General features: G+C 43.8%; 1 protein-coding gene across 6 annotated transcripts; it reads left to right on the top strand.

Annotated features, from left to right (window-relative positions):
* Positions 1 to 984: 984 nt before the first annotated feature.
* On the top strand, positions 985 to 24,084 carry LOC148019242 (nuclear localized protein). Of its 6 annotated transcripts, none has more exons than XR_015687555.1 (8): positions 985 to 2,301; positions 2,400 to 2,465; positions 2,555 to 2,617; positions 2,706 to 2,807; positions 22,425 to 22,490; positions 22,564 to 22,660; positions 22,762 to 23,221; positions 23,318 to 24,084. XR_015687555.1 is itself a non-coding variant. In XM_087660834.1 (7 exons), exons 1-7 carry the CDS (start codon positions 1,009 to 1,011, stop codon positions 23,094 to 23,096), a joined length of 2,022 nt encoding a protein of 673 aa, XP_087516960.1. In that variant the 5' UTR covers positions 985 to 1,008; the 3' UTR covers positions 23,097 to 24,084. The 6 variants fall into 6 exon arrangements, 2 of the variants coding, with proteins under 2 accessions (XP_087516960.1, XP_087516961.1); XR_015687554.1 differs by having other exon boundaries at positions 23,297 to 24,084; XR_015687553.1 differs by having other exon boundaries at positions 23,315 to 24,082.
* Positions 24,085 to 24,733: the final 649 nt, after the last annotated feature.

Genomic DNA, 24,733 nt, shown 5'->3' with positions numbered 1-24,733 from the left:
CCTAATTGCCACAATCCTATGAAGATGCAAATTCGCTAGCCATGGCCTACTATATTGATTATTTAGTCTTTGGTTAGGTGTTATTGATTAGTTAGTAACATTAATTAGATAGTTTGTTGATTATTAGAGGCTAGTTTTGAATTATACTAGTTTTCTCATTTTTTTTGAAATTTATTCATTTTATGTCAACATTGTTTTTACTTTTGCATAAACATAAGTTACGGTAATGATGGATATGTATAAATGCATGTCCACTACTACTCACATCACCTTGGCTTTACACTATCATGATTACTACATAAAAGCACTGTCAAGCATGAATATGGTGTGACCACCATCGTTTTGGCGACTAGGGTTAGAGAGCTATGAAGAGGTTTGCCTCTTTTGTTGGCTAATTATGTGTAGGTCTAACACCACCATAGTAGCAGGACATGGGCAATAGGCACAAGCCCAATAGGTGCACTAGGATAAGAGTAATCCAGACAATATGTAACATAGTATTCATTCTTAATTACATAGTAGACTTGTTCTCAAGGAGAAAACTAGCATAAAGTAGAATATTGACGACTACTGTCATGCCATTGGATACATCCAACAATTAACAAATAGGTTCATGCCCAACCATGGCCTACAAATCTTTGACTGTGGTTAGGATGTGCATATACAACCCAAATCACAAAGGCCCACTTGATTTTTGAATGGCTAGAATCACATGGATAAATGAGTAGGATATTGAGCTTGTACTCGGTTGGGATGGGAGTTGTTTCTTAGGCATGAAGCTCGGGGTACATGAATATGGTATCTCAAGCTGTATGATGAGTTTTTAATAAAATTTGATTGTTTCAAAAACTTCTAAGTGTTGTTCATCTAAAAGACACTGCTTAGACATCGTGAAGAACACATTCAATTCAACAAGATTAATACGTTGCGCACCGTAAACAGTTAAAGTTTCTCGAATAACTTACGCCATGCATTAATATTGCAGTCAAAGGGTGTAGCCAATTTAGCATGCTTCAGTATGACGATTTTCTTTCAAAACAGAACGATCCCGCCCGCAGCGCGAGGATGTCATGTTGGGAAGAGGAGCTCGACATCGACGACTCCGACATTCTGCTCGGAGCCTTCCACAACTCAGCACTAAGCAAGCCTCGTGTTGCAGTAGAGGCCCTAGCTCTGCCTTCGGGCCAATCGGCTGCCCGTTCTTCCCCCTCCAATCCTCCGCACGACATAGCAACGGATGTCCTCAAGCGCTGCCTGAAGCCTCCCCTCGGGCCTTCGCCGCTTTCTCCCAATCCCTTCCGCAGGCCCGCCGCCTTGGACGACGGCGATGATGAACTTACCATTGCATCCGCCAGAAAACGGCTTCGTAATGATACCTATGGAGACCATAGCATCGAAACTAGTGGAAGCTGGAATTCCAGCATGCAAGGCACGAATAGCCGTGTCCATGAGAAAATAGCTGACAGAAACTATGGCCTTGAATCCGACTATGGCGGTGAAGGAACTCAAAGCAGAAACTCCATCCGTGAGCCAATCGAAACCACGAAGCGCGGTGCTGAAGGGAGCAGTCGCAGAAACTACAGCTTGGAATGTATCGGAAGTAGAAACCGTTTTCGCCTCTCAAGTGGCGGTGCAAACAGCGACCTTGAAAAGGAAAATCTTAACCATGGTAAATCCGCCACGGCTATACTTAATCCTGATAGGGACAGTGAGAGACAATCGATCAACCTTACAGTTGCACGGAATAATAGCTGCAACCCCAATGCATCACACGAACGAAATGCAAAAAGTGTGGAATTCAGTAAAGAAATTCCAGGTCTCCATTATAGGTATGGGGAAGGCAGACTGCACTCTCTTCCATTGAGTCAAGGGGATGACCGTGGCAAGGCAAAGGAAGCAACATTGAAGTCAGCATACAAGCAGGAGAGGCAGGCAAGCCACCATCAACGTAATTCAGAGAGTCTCCCGTTTAGAAGCATCCCATGCCGGCCAGGGGAAGATGTTCTATCAGATGATAGGCATGCAAGTCCTGTTCCACTGGCAGAACCAGCTCGCCAATCTTGTAGAGTGTCAGATGGCCCTGAATCCCACAATCCAAGCAGGTCATTGAGCAATGACCTACCTTATCAGATTCCAGGACCTGCAGGTGCAGTTCAAAGAGGTTTGGCTCAAAAACCAGATGGACTAGTTGGAGCTAACAGGAGAAATAATGATATTCAAGCATCAAGAAAAGCATGCAGCATTGATGGTACTGACTTTTCTACTGCACCTTGGCTGATTGCCATGGATTACATTGAAAAGGTTTGTGTAACCTTTTCTAACAGGATTTGATAGCTCTCACCATTTCTTGCATACCAGAATGTCATTGTTGAGCAATGTCTCTCTTATGCATAGGGCAGACTTCTTCAAAAATATCAAGCTTAAGCTCAATAAAGATGTCAAGAACGAAAAATTGTGTACCTAAGGTAATATAGAGATATTGTGATGTTGCCTGGCTTGTGCTTTCTATCTAAGTCAGCATTGTTATTCATTTATCATTTTTCACTTTGCATAGCTTGTTGCTCTCATCAAAAGTTGCAGCCCCAATGGTTATGGAGATGTGCTTGTGAATTTGAAGGTAAGTGCTTGAAGTTCATTCTGGATGTAGTTACCCATGGAAGTAAGATGTAAAGACACATTGGCATTCTGCTTTTGCTCCATGACAGGACTGTTCTGATTCTATTGGTGGGACTATAAACAGAAGAGTGATCAATGAGACAGAGTTTGGCAGGATAATAGAACCTGGGTCTGTGATGGTTCTACATCAGGTATATATATGAGGGGAAGACAATTGCTTTCCCGAAAATGAGCTCATCTTTTATAAAATGTTGCTCTTGAAGTTTTTCCACATCTATGAGTCAAAGTAAGAACAAAGCATACAAAGTTTAGGTGATAGACACACAGAAAAAAAGATCCAGTGAAACTAAAGGTGCATGATGAGATCATGTTTGAAGTTGTGAATGTGGCTCCAAGTGTTCGGCTTTTATGGTCTACATTTACACAAATGTATTGTGGCAATATCTCTACCCAAAGATAATCAATTTCTATGTATTTTTTAATAACCATATGAAACAACAGATTTTATCCGATGTTTTTTTGTATACGTTTGGTATCATACTAAGTTCATGGAGTAGATAGATTGGATGGATCATACTTGACTACCCTGATGGATTCCTCGGCTTTGGCTAAGACTGCCAAAGTGTCCCCTCATGTGAGCTTGGACTAGGAGCCAATCTCACTCTTTGTCAAGTAATAACCCATCATGAACTTGGATGTCAATCCTAGCTTCAGGATTTAAACTTGCTAGATTGCACTCGATGCTTTAGAGGGACGTCCCTCTTTGGAACCTGTGCACCTATATACCTGTATACTTGTATAGATGAGCCTTGAGGCTAACCTACCCCATTGCACCACCCTCTCACACTCCTCTTTGACACTGGAGAGTTGTAAGGGATGACCGCATCACTTGAATTAGAGAGTAGGAGGAGGGGTTACCAAGCTCCTCCCTTGGTGTGAAGAAGATGATCCTTTCCGCGCCTGGGCGTGGGCCTTACCACCACAGTGATAATATTGGGCCTTTGACTTCTTCTTCTTGTCACCCCTCTTTAAAGCTATAAAGGCCTGATTGGAGCCACTATACTGCGATGGAAGCCTCCCCTATAACAGCGAAGACATCTCATACTCAAGTAACATTAAGGACATATGTAGAAAACTTATAGGTATTGATGATGTCTAAGCCTGCAAAGCGTTGGCTACTCCATCAAACTCCACAGGGAGCTCGTAGAGCACAATTCCCACAAGATGAGTCTATGGAAGGGTGGACTACATGTGTCGAAGTTGGTCTTGTACCTGTGTAACATGAAGCAAGAACGATTGAATAGTATCCTTTGGCTTGAATTTTGTCTGTTGGAGTTGTCCATAAAGAGTGTTGACATGTATGGTCGAAGGGGCCTCGTATAGCATTTGAAGCTTTGCCCAAATCTCTAGAGTAGTTTGTCTAAGCCCGCAAAACATTGGCTACTCCATCAAACTCGGGAGGGAGCTTGTAGAGCACAATCCCCACAAGATGAGCCTTTGGAAGGGTGGGCTGCATGTGTTGAAGCTAGTCTTGTTGTACCTGTGCAACATGAATCGAGAATGATTGAGTAGTATTCTTCGGCTTGAACTTTGTCTGCTAGAACTGTCCATAAAGAGTGATGACATGCATGGTCGAAGGGGCCTGTTACAGCATTTGAAGCTTTGCCCAAATCTTTGGAGCAGTCTTGCAGGAGGTGGCTGTTGGAAGGACTTCTTTAGAGATGTAGTGAAGAAGAGCAGAATATGCATGAGCATCATTGTTATCCCATGTGAGCATAGCCTCTTTATAATTGTCCTCATCAAAATCAACTGGAAGAGTAGGATACTCAAAAACTTGAGAAATGACATACCATAACCTCTTCTACACAAACCATGCTTTCATAACACTCCTCCATGTTAGGTAATTAGGGCCATGTAATTTGTCATTAGTGGAACAACATGGGGGAGCCATTTCGAGAGGAGAGGAAGAGAAAATAAAGGACAAAAGAGGAGAGAGAGTACAGCCAAACCAGGAGTGTAGATTGCACTAAATAGAGTTTACACGTAGTGTACATAAGCTGAGCACAAAAACAACTGCAGAAACAGAGAAAAGTGATGGATTACAGCCAAGAAACATTGTCAAAACTGGAAAGTGCTGTCACCCAGCTTGCAAAGGCATTAAATGCAGTAAATGCAGCAGTTGTGCAGCAAAACACAGACTAATCAGCAACAAAATATTGCAGAAATTGAAAATGCAGCCTGCTGAACCAAAAAACGTAGGATGTAGAAGGCAAGAAATAGTGCGATTGGCTGCAGACAACAGTCACCAGGCTGTAAAGAGTTTGCGGTAGTTGAGAAAAGTCAATGATCAGTAGGGGAAGACCTGTAATCAGTAAAACATAGCAGTAGGTGTGTAGATCCTGAAATTTGATACCATGTTAGAAGTGAATGCAGTAATGGAAGCATAAACAGATGCTGAAATAAATAGCTAAACACAAGAAAGAAGAAAGAAAGAGAGGACATAGAAGAACACTGCAAAGAAGAGAGCTCAGAAGAATGCTTGGAAAATGGACCATATACCGAACACGAGATAGTCATGTACAATAGTGAGTCACTGGTTGTGTGCGCACTAGCACCGGCTTCCTCTCTCCAACAGAACCTTAGGTGATGAATTAATGATTGAGGAAGGAGCCCAAAATATATAGGCCAAAATAGTGCCATAGATGGCAGTAGGTTGGCCAGCAATAAATGCCTAAATAATCATCATAATGACCACAATAAAATGCCTAAAATACCTGGTAATGTCAGGCGTAGCCCAAACTCTCACATGAGTTGACTAGACTACTAACAGAGTCTTGGCATCTACCTTTTTGTTAAAACAATTGTTACTCGGTACCTTAGGATCCTAGTGACACTCGGGTTAGGGTTTCCAAAGACTATGGGTGGTTAAGTCGTGCTAGGGTTAGGTCTTTGTATAAATAAGTCGTGCATTTGAGCATGGCTCTCTTTTATTGTTGTTATTCATTTGCCTTTGTTTGTGCTTAAATAATGTTGTGCATTGATTAATTCTCTCATCTTTCGTTTCCTATCAATTAATCGTGCAATTACTGCCAACACTCTAGGTCATCTTTTTGAGCATTTGAAAGTGCACAAGGCAACCGCTTTTCTTAACCCTTTCGATATAATGCAAGGCACCAACTTATGTGCATTTTAAACAAGTTCTCTCTTTCTAGTGGCTCACAAACACTTTTGATGGGATGTCACAACAATTGGGCACAAATTGGATGCAACTTATTGTGCTAATTTGAAAGATAATAGCAAATTTTGGGCAGCTTTGTGGTTGGTTATTGCTTTTCATAAGGGCATGATGGCTGAGCATGTAGAGGCCTACTATTGTTGTCTACCTAAAGAAATCAGTGATTACTGTGCAAAGACAAAGGTGACTAGCATGGTGTAGTTGAAAACACAAATATAGTTTGTGCATTGATGAAAGCCCATGATACATGATTGAAGGGCAATAAAGATGCTTCAAAAGACAATTTTGAAATAAAGGTAGCAAGCTGAATTTAAGGGCAAGGAGTATATATCCTCCAATAAGGGTCAACAAATTGATAATCAATCTTGTGAGTGTTTTATAAGATGAATACAAGGTAATAGGTACGATGGATCCTCTGACTCCCAATGTGTGAGCTGTCCTCCCCTATTAAGTCTTGCCATTGTCATCTATAGATCATAATGTTTTACAATAGCTAATCCATCCTTTGAAAAGCGTAAGTAGGGCAAAAGACCATTTGGTAATTTCAAAACAGCTATTGAAAAGAAGGCATTATATTTGAAATTGGCCTTCATACTTGCAAAGGGAAGCGATTAACTTACCTTGCAAAGGCACTTAGCTAAACCACAAATTCAACAATAAATCATTTCATATGTGCTCTTGCTTAGAGATAGAAAACATAGATTGGCCCCAAAGCTTGGATACTCATTTCATATTTCTTTAAGATTGCTAGAGCCATGTAAATTGAGTGCAAAGTAGCCAATTTTGCTTTGGAAATCTAAGTTTCAAACTTTAGCATGTATGTGGAGATTTGCTAGGGTTTGCAAAAGAAATACAAAGTGTACTTACACAGTTGAAACATAGTGAACTCAAACATTAACTTGGAAGCAAAAAAATGTGAAATGAAGATAACTGAATAATGAAATAAAAAAATGAATGAAAATGTATAGAATGCTCAAGGGGAGAGCTATCCAACAATCGGTGGCTCTTGTGGGAGTAGATTGAGGAAGGTGTTGTCCATTGAAGACGGATCTTGAGTGTAGTAATAACCACTAGTTGGAGTAGTGGCTGATGAAGAAACGTGCTAAAAATGCAAAAATGACCTGCTCTAGATGTCGATGATGTCAACAAGCTGGGCAAAACTCAGCTTGTAGTAGTTGCTAGGTTGAAGGGCGACAATTGGAGATTACCACGCCAACATATTAAATGGAGAGGACAACAACTAGAGCAAAACACAGCTCAAAGAAGTCTCTAGGATGAAGGCAATAGTTGTGGATGGCCATTGTAGGATTTTGGAGTCAATGATGACAGCAAGTTGAAGTGAAGCATAGATTGTAGGGACCTGGTATAGGGCTAGTGACGATAGAGGATCACCACGATAGTTGCTGGAAATTGGCAATGGCTGGAGACAAACAATGTCCATTGGAAATGGAAGGGCAGATGAAGGATGTCCATGGCAGCAGTTGGAGGTAATGAGGAATGAGTGGGTAGAAGTAGGAGGAAAAGCTATTAGCCACATGATGATAAATTGGGGATAGACTAGGATGCAAGTGACCTAGCATACTCTATTTATAGATGAGGAACCAACCAAAAGTGGGATATTGAAACACAGAGTGCATTTGAGTTTTGGGGCTATTTAATGAGCTAATGAAGGTTCAATGTGTAATGCATCTGTTTTAACTTAACAATGTAGATCACTTTTTATGCAAATGCATTGTATGTTAAAAGGTCAAGTTTGACTTGTAGAAGGCTTTGGGTTTATTGCAGTCCTTGCATATTCTTGGTATACCGCGAGACAACATAGCTATGGATTTGATCTTCCATCTTGCTATGACAATAGGGAATCACATCATATGTACTATTAATTGTAGGTTTAGCAAAGGGGCCCATTTCACTCCAATGAGGAAGAAAATAATTGTGACTCATTGGCAAGATTGTTTATGTTGAACTTCTTTAATTATCATTGTATACAATGACTGATTATGAGTGGTAGAGATCCTCACATGACGAGTTTGTTTTGGAGAGACACTTTTGAAAACATGGGTCCTACCCTAACTTCTCGTTTTTTTTTCATTCATAGATAGATGGGTAGCTATTGGCTTTGATCTTTCCAAAATGCTATATTTGAATGTAAGGCCAAGCACTTCAATCCTCCGCTATCGTGCCAGCTCCCCCGCCTCTGTCCCGCTACTCCCTTGTCCGTCTCTTCCTCTGATCGACAACACAACCCCCCCTCCCCACAACAAAGTTGCTCCCTCCCTCTGTAGCAACTCCTCCCTTCGGTAGTACAGCAGTATGATAGGTAGGTTCCTAGCAGGGACGCGCAATGGAAACCTATGGTCAGGTGCTGGCACACTCAGTGAGTGCCCCCCAGTCAAACACCTTGCGCGTAGTCCTCTCTGAGGAGCAGCTCTTAGCCGTCTGAGCTAAGGAGCTGGAGCTAATGGAAACAACGATTTATGGTCAGGTAGTAGGACATTCCCTAGCTAGGGCCCAGCTTTGGGACTGGCTTCACTCCATGCTGCACATCGGCACAGCGCAGATCGTGGAGGCGGTCCTATTGGGCCAAGGGATCTTCATGGTCCGGTTCAGCTCGACAGATGCAGCTTGCGAGTTACTCGGCAGTTCACCATATGCGTCCATGAAGGGGGCCATATACATGGTCCCTTGGTACAATGGCTTTACTGTGGAGGCGTTTGCACTCCACAACAGGTTTCTTCGGCACCCGGTTACCCTTATTTTCCCCGGCCTGGCGATTGAGTATCGCTAGTTGGTGGAAGACTTTGGACAACTCTTTGGCACTGTCCTTCCTGCGTCTTTCACGGATGCAGTGACAGTAGCAAGAGTTCCAAAGGTATGGGTGGCAGTGAAAGAGGTCAAGAATATCCCAAAATTTCTAGAGATTGAGGCAGGTGGGCACTCCTTTAGGTAGCAGGTCATTGTGACTGGGCAACTAGGGCAGTGCTTGCGTTGCCACGACTTTGGGCATCAGGCAGCAGTTTGTATGCGTTTCGGAGCCAAGGCGACTCCGCCCACAGGTTTGTAGGTGGACGCTAACGGCTTCACATGGGTTCAGAGATGACAGAGAGGAACACGGCAAGGGGAGGCACAACCAGCTTCTTAGACCCAGCCTCGTCAACAGGGTGCAGGTGGGCGAGCGACCCCCCCTTGGCAGAGCACTTCACAGCCTCCCCTTGTCCGTTCCACCTGACAGGACTGTAGCTCCCCACATTCTCCACTCGCGCCACAGACTGCCTCGCCTGAGTTTCCATAGTCCTCTCAACCCCCCCACCCGCCATGCATCTCCATCCATCCCACCATCCCTCGATCCTCTTTCCCCCCACCACCCCCTCTATTGAGCACCCCCCCCCCCCGATCCGCACCCGGGTCAAGTGAGCCCTCCCAGACCCACTCCCCCTCCTCCCACAGGAGGTCATGAGCCCCACATAGCTACCTCCTCCGTGCACCAGCAGTCTTTCCCCTCCCACACAGCCACTAGCTCATCCGCCCTTGCCACCTGCCACCTGCCACACCTTTCCGAGATAGGCACAACTGTTGCCACAGGATTTCTTTTGCAGTGGCCCATGGTCCTACCGGTGAGTTGCGCAGCGCAGAGAGTTCCCACTACCTCTAGAGGTGGGGATCTTTGTGGTTCGTAAGTCAAGGAGGGGCAAGGTCCATCTACTAGCACCACCGGATGGACCAAACTACGCCTTTTTTCTTCAGTCCTCTTACTCAGAGGAGTGGACGACTATACAGATTGAGGAGGAGTTGAAGAGTCAGGTGGCGGATCACATCTCCCAGTGGATGGGAGATGAAGGATTAGCATTGTTTGCACAACAGTGGCCAGGTTGCAAGATGGACATTAACTGGTGGGCTGGTGTTGAGGTCCCACACGTGAGCATTATCTTTCGAGCCCCTCCACAGTGGAGAGCTCCGAGGGACGTGATCGAGTGGCCCTCGGCACAGGTGGCCCGGCTCTACCACTGTACAGAGTCGCGATTCTCAGCATGGCTGATAGATGCATTGATAGTACCACCTGGAGCATCTATCACCCCTATGGTCCGCCGGCCAAGGGCCACTATGGGGGATTGGAGTTCACCATCCAGGTCGGCGGCAAAGCGCACTTGTATGCCTCTCAGTTTCTCCTCCTCATCAGCAACATCCACACCGAACAAATGCCTGTTCGATCAGTCACAGGTTTCCCCATGAGCTTACACCTTGCATCGTGAAATGTGAATAGTCTCCACTACAGTGGGGCACGTGGTTCCAGGAGGTTGATTGTTCGGTAGGAGTTGTACCTTGCCCTTGACGGACGGATCGACATCTTGCTTTTGCAGGAGCACAAGCTCACCCCCACCCAGGCCCAGCGGGTTGGGAAGTACTTCCGGGCAGCTTGCACACTTACTGGGAGCACGCCATAGGTGCCCACGGCAGGAATGGAGGCGTATGCTCCTCTTTTGGCCCAAGTCTCACCGCCTGTGTACGAGACCACGGGACGATAGTGGCAAGAAGGGTTCTATGGATTAGATTGGATATTGGGGACTTGTGTATTGGAGTCCTCAATGTCTATGCCCCTACGGATTTGGGGCATGCAGCAGGTTCTGGGTGGAGATCGCAGATGGACTCCTAGAGGTGGACTCCTGGATTGTTGGCGGAGATTTTAACAACTTGGAGGCCTTGGAGGACCAGTAACGCAGATGCAGAAACTACTAGGGCATGGCTAGGGAGGAGCAGGAGGCATGGGAGGTCTTTTTGCTTGTAGTTGGAGCACGTGATGCCTGGAAAGACCCTGCCTTCCACAGGAGGGAGAGGTTGTTGGACTTCTCTTGGGGATACAGGCGGCTAGGTGGAGTCCTGCTGGAGCGGTTGGACAGGTTTTATGTGGGAGAGTGGGGAGGCTCTCGTGGAGGCTTGATTGAGGCACCATGTTGTTGCCCGGTTCTCTTGACACTTGATCCCCCAGCATCTGCCCTAGACACACGATCTTGTCGGATCCCTGACTCGATCTATAGGAGGGAGGAGGTGACGAGACAGATAGAGCAAATTTGGACCAAGGAGTGGGACAGGATAGCAGAGGAGGTTGCAGAGGTCCTAGCTGAGTCGAGCAGAATTTGCCAAGAGGCAGCCATACATGCCAGGCAACAGTGTTGGGAGGAGGAGAGAGCACTCTGGCGGGACCTTGCAGCCACACACAGATTATTGCAGGAGGCACTAGGGGATCCCACCCTCCACGCACAGGAGGTGCGTGTGCGAGCAGCCATTGCTGGCCTAGAGGACATGCGCTCGGAGTTCTCTTTCCGCACCTTAGCAGCCTTCTGGGTGCGGAAGGGGGAGACGATGTGCAGGGAGTTCTTCTCGGTGCATCAGCCCCGCACCGCAGGAGAGCAGATACGCAGCCTTCGGGATTAGTATGGGAGGACCCGCTCTAGTGCAGATGAGGTGATGGAGATTGCCACTGACTATTACACGCACCTTTTCTAGCAGGAGACAACTTCAGCTAGAGGATAGAGATGTAGACAGCAGATATGGGATCACATCCTGTCCCTCGTCACAGAGGAGATGGGATGCTCCCTCCTAGCTTCCTTCACAGAGAAGGAACTAGAGGAGGCTTTTCATACACAGGATGGGCAGAAATGCCCGGGGGAGGATGGCCTCTCTAAGGCCTTCTTCACTATCTACTGGAAAGTGGTGAAGGACCCCCTACTGATGGCTTTTCAAGAGAGTTTCACTTCAGGATAGATGCCAGGGAGTCTCTTGGCAGGCCTTATCAGTCTTCTCCCCACAGGGGGAGACTGGTTGGAGTTCTCCCAGTGGAGACCGATCACCTTATCGTCAGTGGCCTACAAGGCACTGGCAAAGATGATTGGTAGGCGACTACACCCCGTGCTTCCAGATATCATCCATGACACACAGACAGGCTTTGTCCAGGATAGGAGCATCCTAGACAATGCATTTACCTTCTTTGAGGCGACAGAGTGGGCTTAGCACAGTGGGCAGAGACTAGCAATACTACTCTTGGATTTCGAGAAAGCTTATGACAGGGTGGACTGGGATTTCCTAGAGGGCACCATGGTGAGGTTGGGATTCTCCCAAGCTTGGATTTGTGGGGTCTCCGGCTTGTACAGATCGGCCCCCAGTAGGGTTCTCATAGGTGGAAGGCGAGGGGAGGAGTTTCAGTTGGAGAGATCAGTTTGACAGGGCTGTCCCCTGGCCCCATATTTGTTCCTACTCTTCGCAGAGGCGATGTCTCACTTCCTCAGGTTACGTGTGAGCGGATTACGCAGCCTCCGACTTCCAGTGAAAGAGGAGACCGAGTTGTTAGACTCAGAGTACATAGATGATACATTCCTCTACATAGAGGACGATGAGTTGATGCTGGAGAGAGTGAGGTTGGCTCTTGACGTGTTCTGCTTTGCAGCGGGAGCGAAAATCAACTGGTGAAAGTCGGTTGGTTTCCTCACAGACCTAGACTTCAGCACGGAGTGGGGCGTCCACCTGGCATTTAGATGGGTGAGCAGAGGGCAGACCGTTCGATACCTAGGGTTCCAGGTGGGACTCGACATCACTCTTGCCCAACAGTTTCTTCCTATCCTCGATTCTATTTGGAGGAAACTGACCTACTGGAGCACGGTTCGCCTCTCACTAGCCAGACAAGCCCTGGTGGTTAACCAGGTCCTCCTAGCGACGGTCTGGTACATCACCTTGTGTTGGTTCTTCTTCTCATCGTGCGTAGTGCAGCTTCGCCGCCTGGTGCGGAATTTCCTTTGGTCAGGGTCGGATGGTTCGAGGGATTCCAAGGCCAAGGTGGCGTGGGCGACCATCATACGACATAGGTCAGAGGGAGGGATTGGGATCATAGACCTAGAGTATTAGAGTATGGCCCTCTTGGGCAAGCTTGTTGTCCGTGGTCTCACACGAGGCGGGCAGACCTAGAAGGTCTTATTGTAGGAGGGCCTTCAAGATTGTAGACTGAGGCTTGGCGGTGAGTGGATGAAACCAGCCTTCCTTCTTGAAATGGGTGGTGATAACCTGATTTAAGAGTTAATTACAGCAATAAATTAATGCACATAAAATGAAATACACACTTTACTATAACTTTCTTGGACAGTAGACACCCTGTTGGCCCCAAAATTGGCGCCCCTTGCGGTATTTCTTTAGCTTTCATTCAATTGGAAGGAGTACAACTTGAGATTCTTCAATCTCCTCCTGCTAACCAATTGCTTTTGCTGTCATAAATGACCAGCAAGCCTTTTGGGTCATTTGCCCCTTGATTCACCCAGGACTTCTTCTCCAATTTGACCCTTGGCTGGCCAAATGCTGCCAAATCAATTCGGGATGGGCTGGCTTCTGAAATCCCTTGATAATCTTCAATTATCAGCTGCTGATTTCAGTCCCTCGAGCTTTCAATCTTTGGCACGGATCCCAAGGTGGCTTGCTAAACCCTAATTTCTGCTGTAAATTAGGGTTTACTGCAGAAATTACAGATCAGCCACCAAAAATGGCTGAGATCTCCTCCATATGGCTGAGAATTGCTGAGAATGGGGAGCATAGGCTGAAGGAGATGAGAGAATGCTGTAGAGAGAGAAAATTCTGAGATTTGTCGCGAATAATTGATCAAAATCTGCTGCTGCCCTGTTGTACCAGCCCCAAATGGATGCACCAACAACAATAGGAGCATCAGAGATTGTGATCTTCAGGAGAAAGTGCATCAGCAGCAATTGCCAGCTTCCCGAGGTCAAGAATATGCAATCTCCATCACCATAATGGTCTCCAATGGCTGGGAAATGGCCCCAAAAGCTGGCAGCAAGAGTCCAACACCTCTTCCCCACGACTCGAAAATGAAAAAACGAGATTTCCCTCTCCCTTCAGCCCTATTTATCCTTTCTTCCACTTGCATGGGAAAGTTTTGCCAAGTGGCAGCTTTCTTAATCCATTTTCAGCAATTTTCAGTCATTTAATTAATTTTCAGAATTAATTAATTCTGAAAATTAATTAATTAATTCTGAAAATTAATTCAGCCCTTAATCCATGCCCAAAAAATTGACCTTGCCCATCCAAAAATTAATTGGCTAGGCTATTTGCAACCGAAAGTGGTCCCATGCATTAATTGACCCTTGGACAAGTATTAATCCATTAATTAATGCCTAGTCCCTAGTGTTACCACTGACACTTAATGGCTAATTAATGGTCCTAGGGGCGAATTGACACCAAAATTCACCTAGAATCTAACAAGTGTAACTTGTTATAACTTTTGCCTTTGATACCCATCTTTTTCACAGGGTCCTTCCGCCTTCAACTGTGAAAAAGTAGCTTGCACCTCACATGTGCATCTTTTAATTGCACATTTGATTAATCCTTTAATCAAATTTCAATTAAACATAAGCAAAGCATCAAATTTTCACGTCCTTGTGACAGTGGAGGCCGTTTCTGAGATGGATCTTCACGTCAACCCAGATCACCCCCCAGATCACCTTTCCTTCGCAGCTTACTCCGCATGTGGCAGGGCCTCCGTAAGGCCCTAATTCAGAGCCCCCCAAGCTGCCAAGAGGAAATAGACCGTCAGTCGGTGATCTAGAACCCCTAGGTCAAAGATCAGGAAGGGGCACAGATAGGTGAGTGCCCCCACATCCAGTGGATTGGGTGGGAGGCTGGCTCGGCTCGTACCATCAGGACATGTCGGGAGGTGTACAGGATGGCTGACGAGGAGGTGTTGCAGCGAGTATCAGGCTGCCATAGAGGTGTGGAGTTGAGGAGAAGAGAATAGACGTAGCAATACCTTTGGAGTGGCTTGCTCCCCCGATATGAGAGCTGATAGAGCCAGGGGAGGTACGGGTAGCTAGGTTTTCACTAGCAGGCATTCCCCTTCATGTGGCAAGTAGAGTGGGTGGCGCTCCGCAGGGGACTTTCTTTGCCGTTTAGGAGGGGGGACGTCTGGCCCTTGACAGAGGGCAGCAGGATGAGGGGATTGCCACCCTTTCGTAGAGTAGGATTCGGGTGGTGGCCTTTCAGGGGAAGACATGGCGACCGGAACCCTATGTTTTCTGGAAGGAGCTTAGGGAGTGGCGCCTTTGGACCTGGGAGGGCAAACCACTTGATGAGTTGGAGTGGGATCTAGGAGAGTGGCTATGGCTGGCCTCTGCGGTCGCTAAGAAGCCACCCAGGAGGTTCCTAGAGTATACTGCTAGGATTGGCAGACATATATTGATGCAGGAGGATATGGACTGGGCACCATCACGCAGCAGGCACTAGGCGGAGCACATCATCACGGAGCCCTTCTGATGGACCTTTTGGTGCCACCTATGGGATAGTTGGAGGCCTAGGAGGGTGTCGTACTTTTTATGGCTGGTGGCATATGGAGGCTTGGCGGTGGGAAGTTGGCTTTCCTAGATGCAGGAGGGAGGTTGTAAGCGCTACACACAGCAGCCTTTGGAAACCCCAAAGCACTGCCTTTGGTCATGTGAGGAGGCGTAGCTCATGTGGAGAGGAGCATGCCGCATCCTTCGCCGTATAGCACCCAGCATTGGGTGCATCTCATGGGGAGCTTTCTGTTGGTAGGTAGTCAGCCGGGGCCGTCACCTTTTGTATGAGGCCGGGATGCAGGACACGATATTCATGATCGAGGCAGGGTCGTGTGTAGTGGTCGGTTTGGAGGCTCTATCCATCCGTCAGGTACTGGAGCCCACAACAGACCATTCGGAGGTATGGGAGATCATAGGGAGTCTTATTGGATGGCATATATGGAAGGTGCGGTGTCAGGAGGCTTTCGGTGGAAAGAGACTTTCAGCACATGTGACCTTAGCAAAGCTCTGGACCTCCATTATCCACTCCCTTTGCGGCCGATGGGATCAGGTGCAGGGCGAGTTGAAGGCTTGTTAGGAGCTCTGTGGTCACTTCATGCGTGATGTATTGGTGACTTTGTATCAGCTCCAGCTAGTCTGTTGAGCATGAGCACTCTGTTGTACTCAGTTTTTTGAGTAATATAATCAGCCACATTTTACTTGAAAAAAAAAAATACATAAGGCCAAAAGGAAACAATTTTTGTCTCTCATGAAGCATACTTATAACAACACATTGCGGAGTTGTACTGGCAAGGCATTGTTTGAGGTTGTGGAAGGGGGGAAGAAAGTCCCTCCCATTTTGCATACAAAGGATAAGATCTTTGAGGTTGGCATATATTGCAAGAGTTTGGATAAAACTTATCCTATAGTAAAGATAGCTCTCCAAACGACTAAAGCAAAGCAAAAGAAAGGAGCTATTGTGATTACAGGGCTTTAGAGTTTGCAAAGCATAATTGGATCTTGTTACTTTGAGTTTCCTTAAACTTAGCAATAGATGCTATGGGCCTTTTCAAGTGATGCAAAATATGAATGAAACTTCAGGTTGAAGCAATCCGATCATTGTAAGGCTCACAATACTTTCCATGTGAGTCTTCTTAGGCCTTTTTGTGGTGACATGCTTTAGAGGATATCATTGAGATGTAGGTGAAGGTCAAGGAACTTGATGTGATTTTGGTTCTAGAACAAATATTAGCATATTAGGAAAGAAAGGTTTAGAGTGAAGTTTCACATTGCTATTTGGTGAAGTTTCAGAACTATCTATCACTTGATATGAAATGGATGGAGGAACATGATTTGGTGGAATCACCTCACTTGCTATAGCTTTAGCTTGATGCTTTTAAGTTAAAGCAGACATCGGCCATGGCTTAGTTAGGCTCAATAGACCATAAATTTGGAGGCTTGCTATATGCTCAAGATTGGAATGGTGATTTTGTTTCCTTAATATAGATATACTTAGATATTTAGAGGTTTGGAGACTTCTCAGACTCCATATAGATATCGTATGTTGATAGTATTTCAATTTTGAGACTTCTACGATTAGTGTAGTTGACACTTGTACTTCTACAGTTATGCTTGGTTACTTGTGAAGTGAGTATAATTTTGGTAGTCGTGGATTTGTGCAGTTGTGCTTAGTTGTTTACTAGTATATTGACTACCATTATAATACTTCTAAACTGGTAGTATATGTAGTGAAATTTGCATTGCTTGGTTATTTGGCCACATGTATTGGCCATTTGGTAGGTTATGTTCGATCTTAGTTGCATGGAATTGGGATTGCTTGAAATGTTTCAAGAGGAGAGGGGAGGGCATGTCACTAGAATGAGAAATACTAAATAAATCTTAACGATTTAATATCACCTAAAATTTTTAATTGAAATGGGTTCTAATCTTGCTACCCCTAGCTTTGGGCATGGTGAGCATTACACCATTAGTGAAGGATTTGACATTGGGTATGCAATAATTGTACAAGCTATGTGTCATAAGGATACTAGGAGCTAGGTTAAATGTGAAACTTTCATAGAATTAAAAGTTTAGATGTTAAAATTAAGTAACATCAAAGCTTTTTCCTAGTGAGCAATTGTTAAATGTTGAGCAAGCCCCTCATGTTTTAACTTGGATTCTAGAGAGAAAATGTGCATTTAGAAATTGCCATTTGTAACTTTTTTTTCTCTTTGATTCACATTTGTTACGTTTGATGTTTGATTAGTATAGTTTGAGACTAGTACGTTACTAATTGGACTAATAAATCTACCTACATCCAATACATAATTTTTTTATATATGAGTCTATATTCAATGTTTCAACTCAAAACACTATTTTTTAAACATTTTGAAACTTTACTTCAAATATAAGTGCAAAAGAGAGTTGAAATGAGAGTTTAGGAGTAAATCAACAACAACTATATTATTAGCCCAATTGGCAATCTCATATAGTATACTTGTCTTGCCATTGCGATCTTGTGTATGTTACGTAGTGTACATTAATTGGAGGGACAAGAAATTAGTTGCTCCAATTGTCGTGTGTTGAGTTTGTTACAAATTCTTGTGTGTGTGAGAGAACAAATGGACTAATTTTTCTCACATGCACCTGATAAGCAATCCTAAATCATATTGAAAAAAGGACATAAGTTTGAACTTCAAATGTATAATTAAAATCAATTTAAGATAGTTGAGTGAGACAAAACAACAATTTAGAGGCTTAGGCTTTTTGTTTCTAATCCCATGTAAGAATTCATAAAGCAGTTTTTTGGAGATGGGGCAACTAGTATTCAAAGGACTCCCACTAAAAAAGGGGCTTAACCAATGAATCCCTCTTTCAACGTATTGTGGAAGCAAAAGCGGTCCCCCTTGTTCACTACAATTGATAAGCTCTTAGTGCAAGGCACCATGATGCTCAACCTCAATGCCTTTGAAAGAAAGGTATCTTGATTGGAGAGGAGATTTGCATCCATAAAGAGAGAGGGACTTTTAAACGGGGGAAACAAGAGTACCACAAACCTGTAGATGGTTTGTTTCATCCACTCCCATCTCTTCTTGGTTAAGTAGAGGATATTATTTGTCTTTAGCGTGGTTCCCATGATGCCAATAGAAAGGTAGAAGAACAAAGAAAGTTTAGAGGGAGATAGAGGGTAGACCATGAACGGTTAGAGAGAGAGAGAGAGAGAGAGAGAGAGAGAGAGAGAGTGCAGATTTTAGAGGTATTGTGAATAATGAATTTTGAAATAGCATGATAGATAAGAAAAAAGAGTGATTACCTTGATGCTGAAGCCTTTCTAGCCAAGACAGTAGATAACTCAATCTTTGCTATTGCCTCCACCATAAGATGATAGAGAAGGCCAATAGTAGTACTTCTCCATATGGAACATGTGAAGCACTTTGTATAGATGAGTAACCGCGATGACAATGACCCTCACTTTGGACCAAAGCTCATCCTTCAAGCACAACTGTTAAATGACCTTTGCTTCTTGTTGACTTGATGCAGACTCTCCTTCGAGCTACTCCTTGAACTTGCAAGAACAACTGTCTTTTGAAGTTTGTTACAAACATCATAGAGACGCTCGAGAAGAAGCCACATGGCGGCGAAGCTTTCCTTCAATGGCTTCTTCAACTCTGAGTATGAGCGATAAATCACAAGTATAACCTTGCCATTGATGAAACCAATGATCTTGGAAGTGTCATTGACAATCCTCTTTACCCACTCTAACTTGCCTATACCATCCATAAGAAGATCAACAAAGTGAGTGGCGCATGGTGCCCATACTATGGATGAAAACTTAGCCTTGAGTTTTTGTCCCATAGAGGCATAATTGGAGGCATTGTCTATGATAACTTGGATCCCATTTTGCAGACCAATCTACAATTACATGCACATAGAAATTAGAATAAATTTTGCAAGTTAATAAATCTATTTATGATATATGTACATGCAAATTGTACAATAATATATTTAGAAACATTACCTTAAGAATGGCTTGCCTTATATGCCGATACATAAAGGAGCCCATGGTTCTTCTTCCTCTTGTGTTGACATCCATTGCTTGTAGAAAATACATACCAAGTGAGTAAGAAACAATGATGTTGATAATCACCCTTTTCTTGTGGTCACTCCATCCATTGGATAGAATAGAGCACCCATACTTCACTCAACTAGCACACATGGGCTCAAGCGATTTGTGACTTGTTGATCCTCTCTCTCTCTCTCTCTCTCTCTCATCAAGTTTCTTTGTGCGCATATCATGATATGTGACTCTATACCAGCCCTCGCATGGACCCACAATGGCAATGGCTTTTACTATCCTTTTCCATTGATCCACTTTGAGGATGTGGAAAGGGAGATTGAACTCAATGATGGTGAGTACAATCTCTATTTCAGCTTGCATTTGTCTCTCTTTGTGGGTCATGGATGAGGTTTATAGTTGCGACCACTACTTGCATTGCCACTTGTAAGTATTGAATTTCTCCTTTACTTGCTCAAAGTAGGCACAATGCAATTGGAAGGCCTCATGAAGAGGGGGTGCCATTGCATTTGTGGAGAGAGATGGGAAGAGGGTGGAGAGAGTAGAGAGGGTAGAGAGGTTGAGGGAGTAGAGATGGTGGATGTTGGAGTGATGGAGGGAATAGAAAGGATAGAGAGGTTGAGGGAGTAGAGAGAGCTTGAAGTTGAGGGAGTAGGAAGGGTAGAGAGGTTGAGGGAGTAGAGAGCTTAAGGGAATAGAGAGAGTGGAGAGCTCAAGTGAGTAGAGAGAGAGAGAGAGAGAGAGAGAGAGAGAGAGAGAGAGAGAGAGAGAGAGAGAACCTTTTACAAAAAAAAAGAGAGAGATCTTTGGTCCTCCCTAATGTGCTTGCTCGTTGGTTGGATATTGTTTGCTCTACTTCTATCGTGCCACCAACATGATGTTTATGTGCTAGGTTTTGGTAGTCTTTTGGCTTTACATGTGAATTGTTAGGATTTTTGGGCTGGCCAGAAGGCCTGCTTCATGTGAATTGTTACCAATCTGTTTGGTTGGCTTGAAGGCCCGATGTAAATATTCCATACATTAATACACAGTTATTCCATACATTAATATACACTTATTCATGAAAAAAAGAGGAGAGATGAAATGATGTATTAATGAGCTGCGATAAAATATAAAGAGATAGAGAGAATATATGTGAGAGAAGATGGCTGCTCAGAGAGAGAGAGAGAGAGAGAGAGAGAGAGAGAGAGAGAGAGAGGATGGTTGCATTGTGAGAGAGAGAAGAATGACAACCAAGCTGGCAGCTGCAAGGAGCCATTGGATACTCATTGGGGCCACATGTGCCAAAAAAAGACCAAAAAAAGGGTCAAATTGGATTAGGCGCAATAGCCTATTGGCATAGTTAGATGGGTCTAGATGGGCTTGGATGGCTCCTACTAGATGGGATGGGCCAACCTGTTTGTTGGACGTGGACAACACTGCTTTGGTAGCCCATGCCTAGTTTGGCTATCATGTATTTAGTTTAGCTGTAGATTAACTGATTTTCAACTATGGAGAATGCAAAGATGGCATGAAGGGAGTTGGGAGGAGAGCCAATCTTCTCCTCCAGTCATGGGGAATCCATAGGTCCACTCTAAATCTACATTGTTAGCATGTATATGTATTGTTTTTGACTTAAATCTCTTCAAAAATATATTTATACGACACCTTGAGTGGAGATTCTGTCCTTTGGGATCTTGAGCCTCATGCACTTTGGGGACTGTCATGGACAAAGTGCGGGCATGCATGGGAACTACTTAGGAAAGGTTAAGAGGAAGATTACTACCAATGGGGTTGTAGCTTAATGGTGGGTGTGTGGGTTGGTTTCCATGGGTGTGTGACTTCAACACCTGCGAGTAGACCCTGGTGCTATATCTTGAAAGAGAACAAAAAAGCGCATTACAAAGACATTATGAGGATTGCTCCACAAATTTGAGGTTAATTTTTCACTGTTTTTCCTAGGTTTTGGCAATTTAAATCTTCAAGTGGATGTTTAAATAGTCCAGAGTTGGTTAGAGTTGAACAATCAAGGTGAAAAAGTTGTTCAGCAACTATGAATCAGTTGTATTGCAAGAAACTGCTGGAAAACTAGCCTTATCTACATATTTTCGGAGCTTAAATTGTAATCATAAAGATATACGACCAGGGGCATCAAGCTTTGGGGTCAATGGCTATCACATGTGGTGTAGGAGCATTCTAACTCCAATCAAGTGTGTTTTTAAGTTGCTGAATTTACTGTTTTGTTGAATCAAGCATTTATGCGGTTTATTGTCCCTTGGATGCTCAAAGGCCAGTTTAACAAGCTAGGAAACAGCCTTTTGGCTGCACTAACTAGAAAATGTAGGCTCCTACAGCTTTCTGCTAATTTTGTAGCCTTGTGCTGCCCACCAGCTGCATCTGTTTTCACAAATTTGTTGTTGCATACCTTTTTGGAAAGATGCTGAACAACTGCACCAGATTGTATGCTGTGAGTAGAGCAAGTTCAGGGCTGCAATATTCTCATGCAGATGTGGGAGACAGTAATGTAATTAAGATGGCAAGGTTGGATGGGCCTTAAGATAACAGAAGTGCTGTTATTCCCCAACAATCAAGAGTTTAACCATCTTTGACAATATTTCCGTACATAGAACGATAGGTTGGAAGTGAAAAGCAGGCAGCATACATTGCTTTGTGAGTTTGAAGATTGCATCTTGGCATATCAGGCTTTCATGAATCGTGATACTTTTTGGAGCTCTCAGCAAATGAGATTTACCAGTGACCACAAAAAAGATGGATCATTAAAGGGTAATAAGGTTTGGTCATGTGGAGGCAACCATTTTATAAGAGGCCTCCCAATAGTCAACAAGGTGGATGGCTATTGTGTAATTTATGCTACATTTGTGAAGATGACCCTTCATTTTTCCATTTCCTTCCTGGTGGGTGGACAGATATATGGACATCTGTGACACTACTAAGGCCAGATAGTTCTGCATGGTCCTTCGAGGAATGCCTTGGACTGGCACACTAAGGCTGGCTTGTTTCATTTTTTTTTGCTGTAAATATGGTTTGCTTGACCTTTGGATGTTGGCAGAAGGATGATTGCACATGCAGAGAGACGTTATATGTTTAAATACACTTGCTATATTTTTGATGTTACAATTTGGAACTACCAGAATCAGTTCTATGAACTATATTTTTTCTACATGAATCTGAAGCTTACTGTTGTTTATTGAATGAACAGGTGGCTGTATTCAGTCCAACACCATTTGCACACTACTTGAACATCACAATAAACAATGTGGAGCAGGTGACTTTATCATCCATAGTCTAAAATCCAAGCTTTTTCAGGAACAAATTGTGACTGTAGGAAGGTTTCACAGGTTTTTGCAAAGGGAGCACAGTTTTCAAAAGGAGAGTGCTCACGTGCAGCTGCCAAGAAAGGCATTGCATGTATCAATCCACTTGGACGTGTAGGAGGTGCTTCTTGGTTTCTATAAATCCTAAATGGTTGATTGCAGTTTTCTCAAGTATGCTCACTATGCCTTGTTGGACAACTATTGTGGAAATTGATCAAGCAGAAAATTCAGATGACAGCGCATCTCACGAGTCTCAAGTGATGGGAGAGCAAATAATGCCACATTGGCAAGCAGAATGCGAGGTTCACATTGATGAAGATTTAGATGTGCATATTTCAGTGGGTCATGACAAAACTACACAAAGATGGGTCCAACAAACACAAGTTGCAGAAGAATCAAGCAGTCCATCTGCTGAACAACATAACTTGCTTGCACAACCTGATACCAGAGAGCATATTGACAATATGTGTTCAGCACCTGCCAATGATGGTTATGACCAGCTCCTGGATGACACAGATCTGTTTGAATGCTTGCCGATAAGGTCTTCAATTGCATGATGGCTATAAAAATAAGCAGTGGGTTTGTTCTATTTAAGCATTACATTGGAGTCTTGGCTCTACAAGAGAAAAGGCATGAATTATGTGGCAGCCTTGCAATTGACACATCGTTATGCGAATCCGAGGTATGGTTCTTGTCTCTATGCATGTACTTGCTGAAAGTTGATAGTGGAGTTGTGTTCTTACTACTGAAACCACAGTGATTTTTTGTTTTGAAGAAGTACCTGTTTGGGTAGGACACACATCCCGTATGTTGTGAGTCTTCATATCACACTCGTTACTGTAACACTTCATATTACTGGTGGGAAGGACCGTAACTCCACAGTGATGAGAACTCCACAGAGACTCATCAGTACAAAGATAAAATAAAAGGTTACAAAGCCCTCCTCTTTTCAGAGGCCAACGTTTAAGAGCAAATGGGAGAATGTAAAACCTGCTTCACTCAAAAGAACACGTGTGTACACATGCACACATGCATGTGCAGATGCATATGTGTACATGCACATGATATGTGTGTGTAATGTGCTCTTTGATTTAGATAGTGGGTAGTAATATGATGAAAAACTCTGTGACAAAGAATTGCTAAACATGTTCCATTTGATATTCATCATTGGTGAAGTGCTTTTGTAATCCGAAAATGTCCTATGATAACCCTCATATAAAAACCTTTGATTTGAATGGTAACATAGTGCCAAACTTAAATATTGTTGCCTTACATGATGAGGTTGATTTATGTAAATACCATGTCTTCTCACCATTTTTCTCCACCCACTCCATGTACTAATCACTATATTATATTTGTAGATACCATGTCCTAAGTGTTTGTTGTCCCAATCTATACTATAATGACATCCATAGTGAGTGTTGCCAAAGGTATGTCAAGACTTCTTGCTATACCACATATCTAAAACATATTCAAGTATAGAGATTAGATAAAAATTGAGAAGATTTGAACATCAAAAGGTACCTTGAAGGGACGAATCTAAGGTTTGAACCCATGCATACATGTATGCACCTACTTGTTCAAAACGATAGGGCTACAATCCCATTTGCCAAGTGTAGACACATTATTGCAATGATATCATGGAACTCTAAGAATTGCTCCATAGATCGTGTATGTTGCATCCTTGTGTTGGAATTTGTGAAATTTGGGTATTACCTAGTGTTTGTGTGGTGTGGATGCAAGTGAGTGAGTTGGATCACCATCTCTAGAGTCAATTGAACTCTAGTTGAGTTACTAATTGTAGATCTATTGTACTTCCATTTAATCATCAACACTTGCATATTTTAATGTGGGACTATTTCCCACTCTTGCTTATTGTCTTGTGTTCACACACACACACACACACACACACACACACACACACACACACACACACACACTCTCTCTCTCTCTCTCTCTCTCTCTCTCTCTCTCTCTCTCTCTCTCATTTTGAACACACACACACACACACACACGCACGCACGCACGCACGCACGCACATTTCCAACAATTGGTTTATGAGCTTAACATGCAAATTTCGTCTTGTCACCACTCAATTGGTACAACTTGCTTGCAGTTTGCTCAACCAAAGGAACTCTCTCTCTCTCTCTCTCTCTCTCTCTCTCACATTTCCAACAATTGGTTTATGCGTTGA

The sequence above is a fragment of the Lygodium microphyllum genome, chromosome 20, assembly GCF_053477565.2.
Source record: "Lygodium microphyllum isolate KBCC chromosome 20, Lygodium_microphyllum_v1.1.10, whole genome shotgun sequence".
NCBI lineage: Eukaryota > Viridiplantae > Streptophyta > Polypodiopsida > Schizaeales > Lygodiaceae > Lygodium > Lygodium microphyllum.
This window is presented reverse-complemented; position numbering and strand designations above follow the sequence as displayed.

Excerpts from the sequence above, each read along its gene's own strand:
- LOC148019242 (XM_087660834.1), top strand. The coding sequence starts at position 1,009 with ATGCTTCAGTATGACGATTTTCTTTCAAAACAGAACGATCCCGCCCGC. Across the intron at positions 2,302-2,399 it reads CCATGGATTACATTGAAAAG|ACTTCTTCAAAAATATCAAG; the intron begins GTTTGTGTAACC and ends TGCATAGGGCAG. Across the intron at positions 22,491-22,563 it reads CAATAAACAATGTGGAGCAG|GTTTTTGCAAAGGGAGCACA; the intron begins GTGACTTTATCA and ends AAGGTTTCACAG.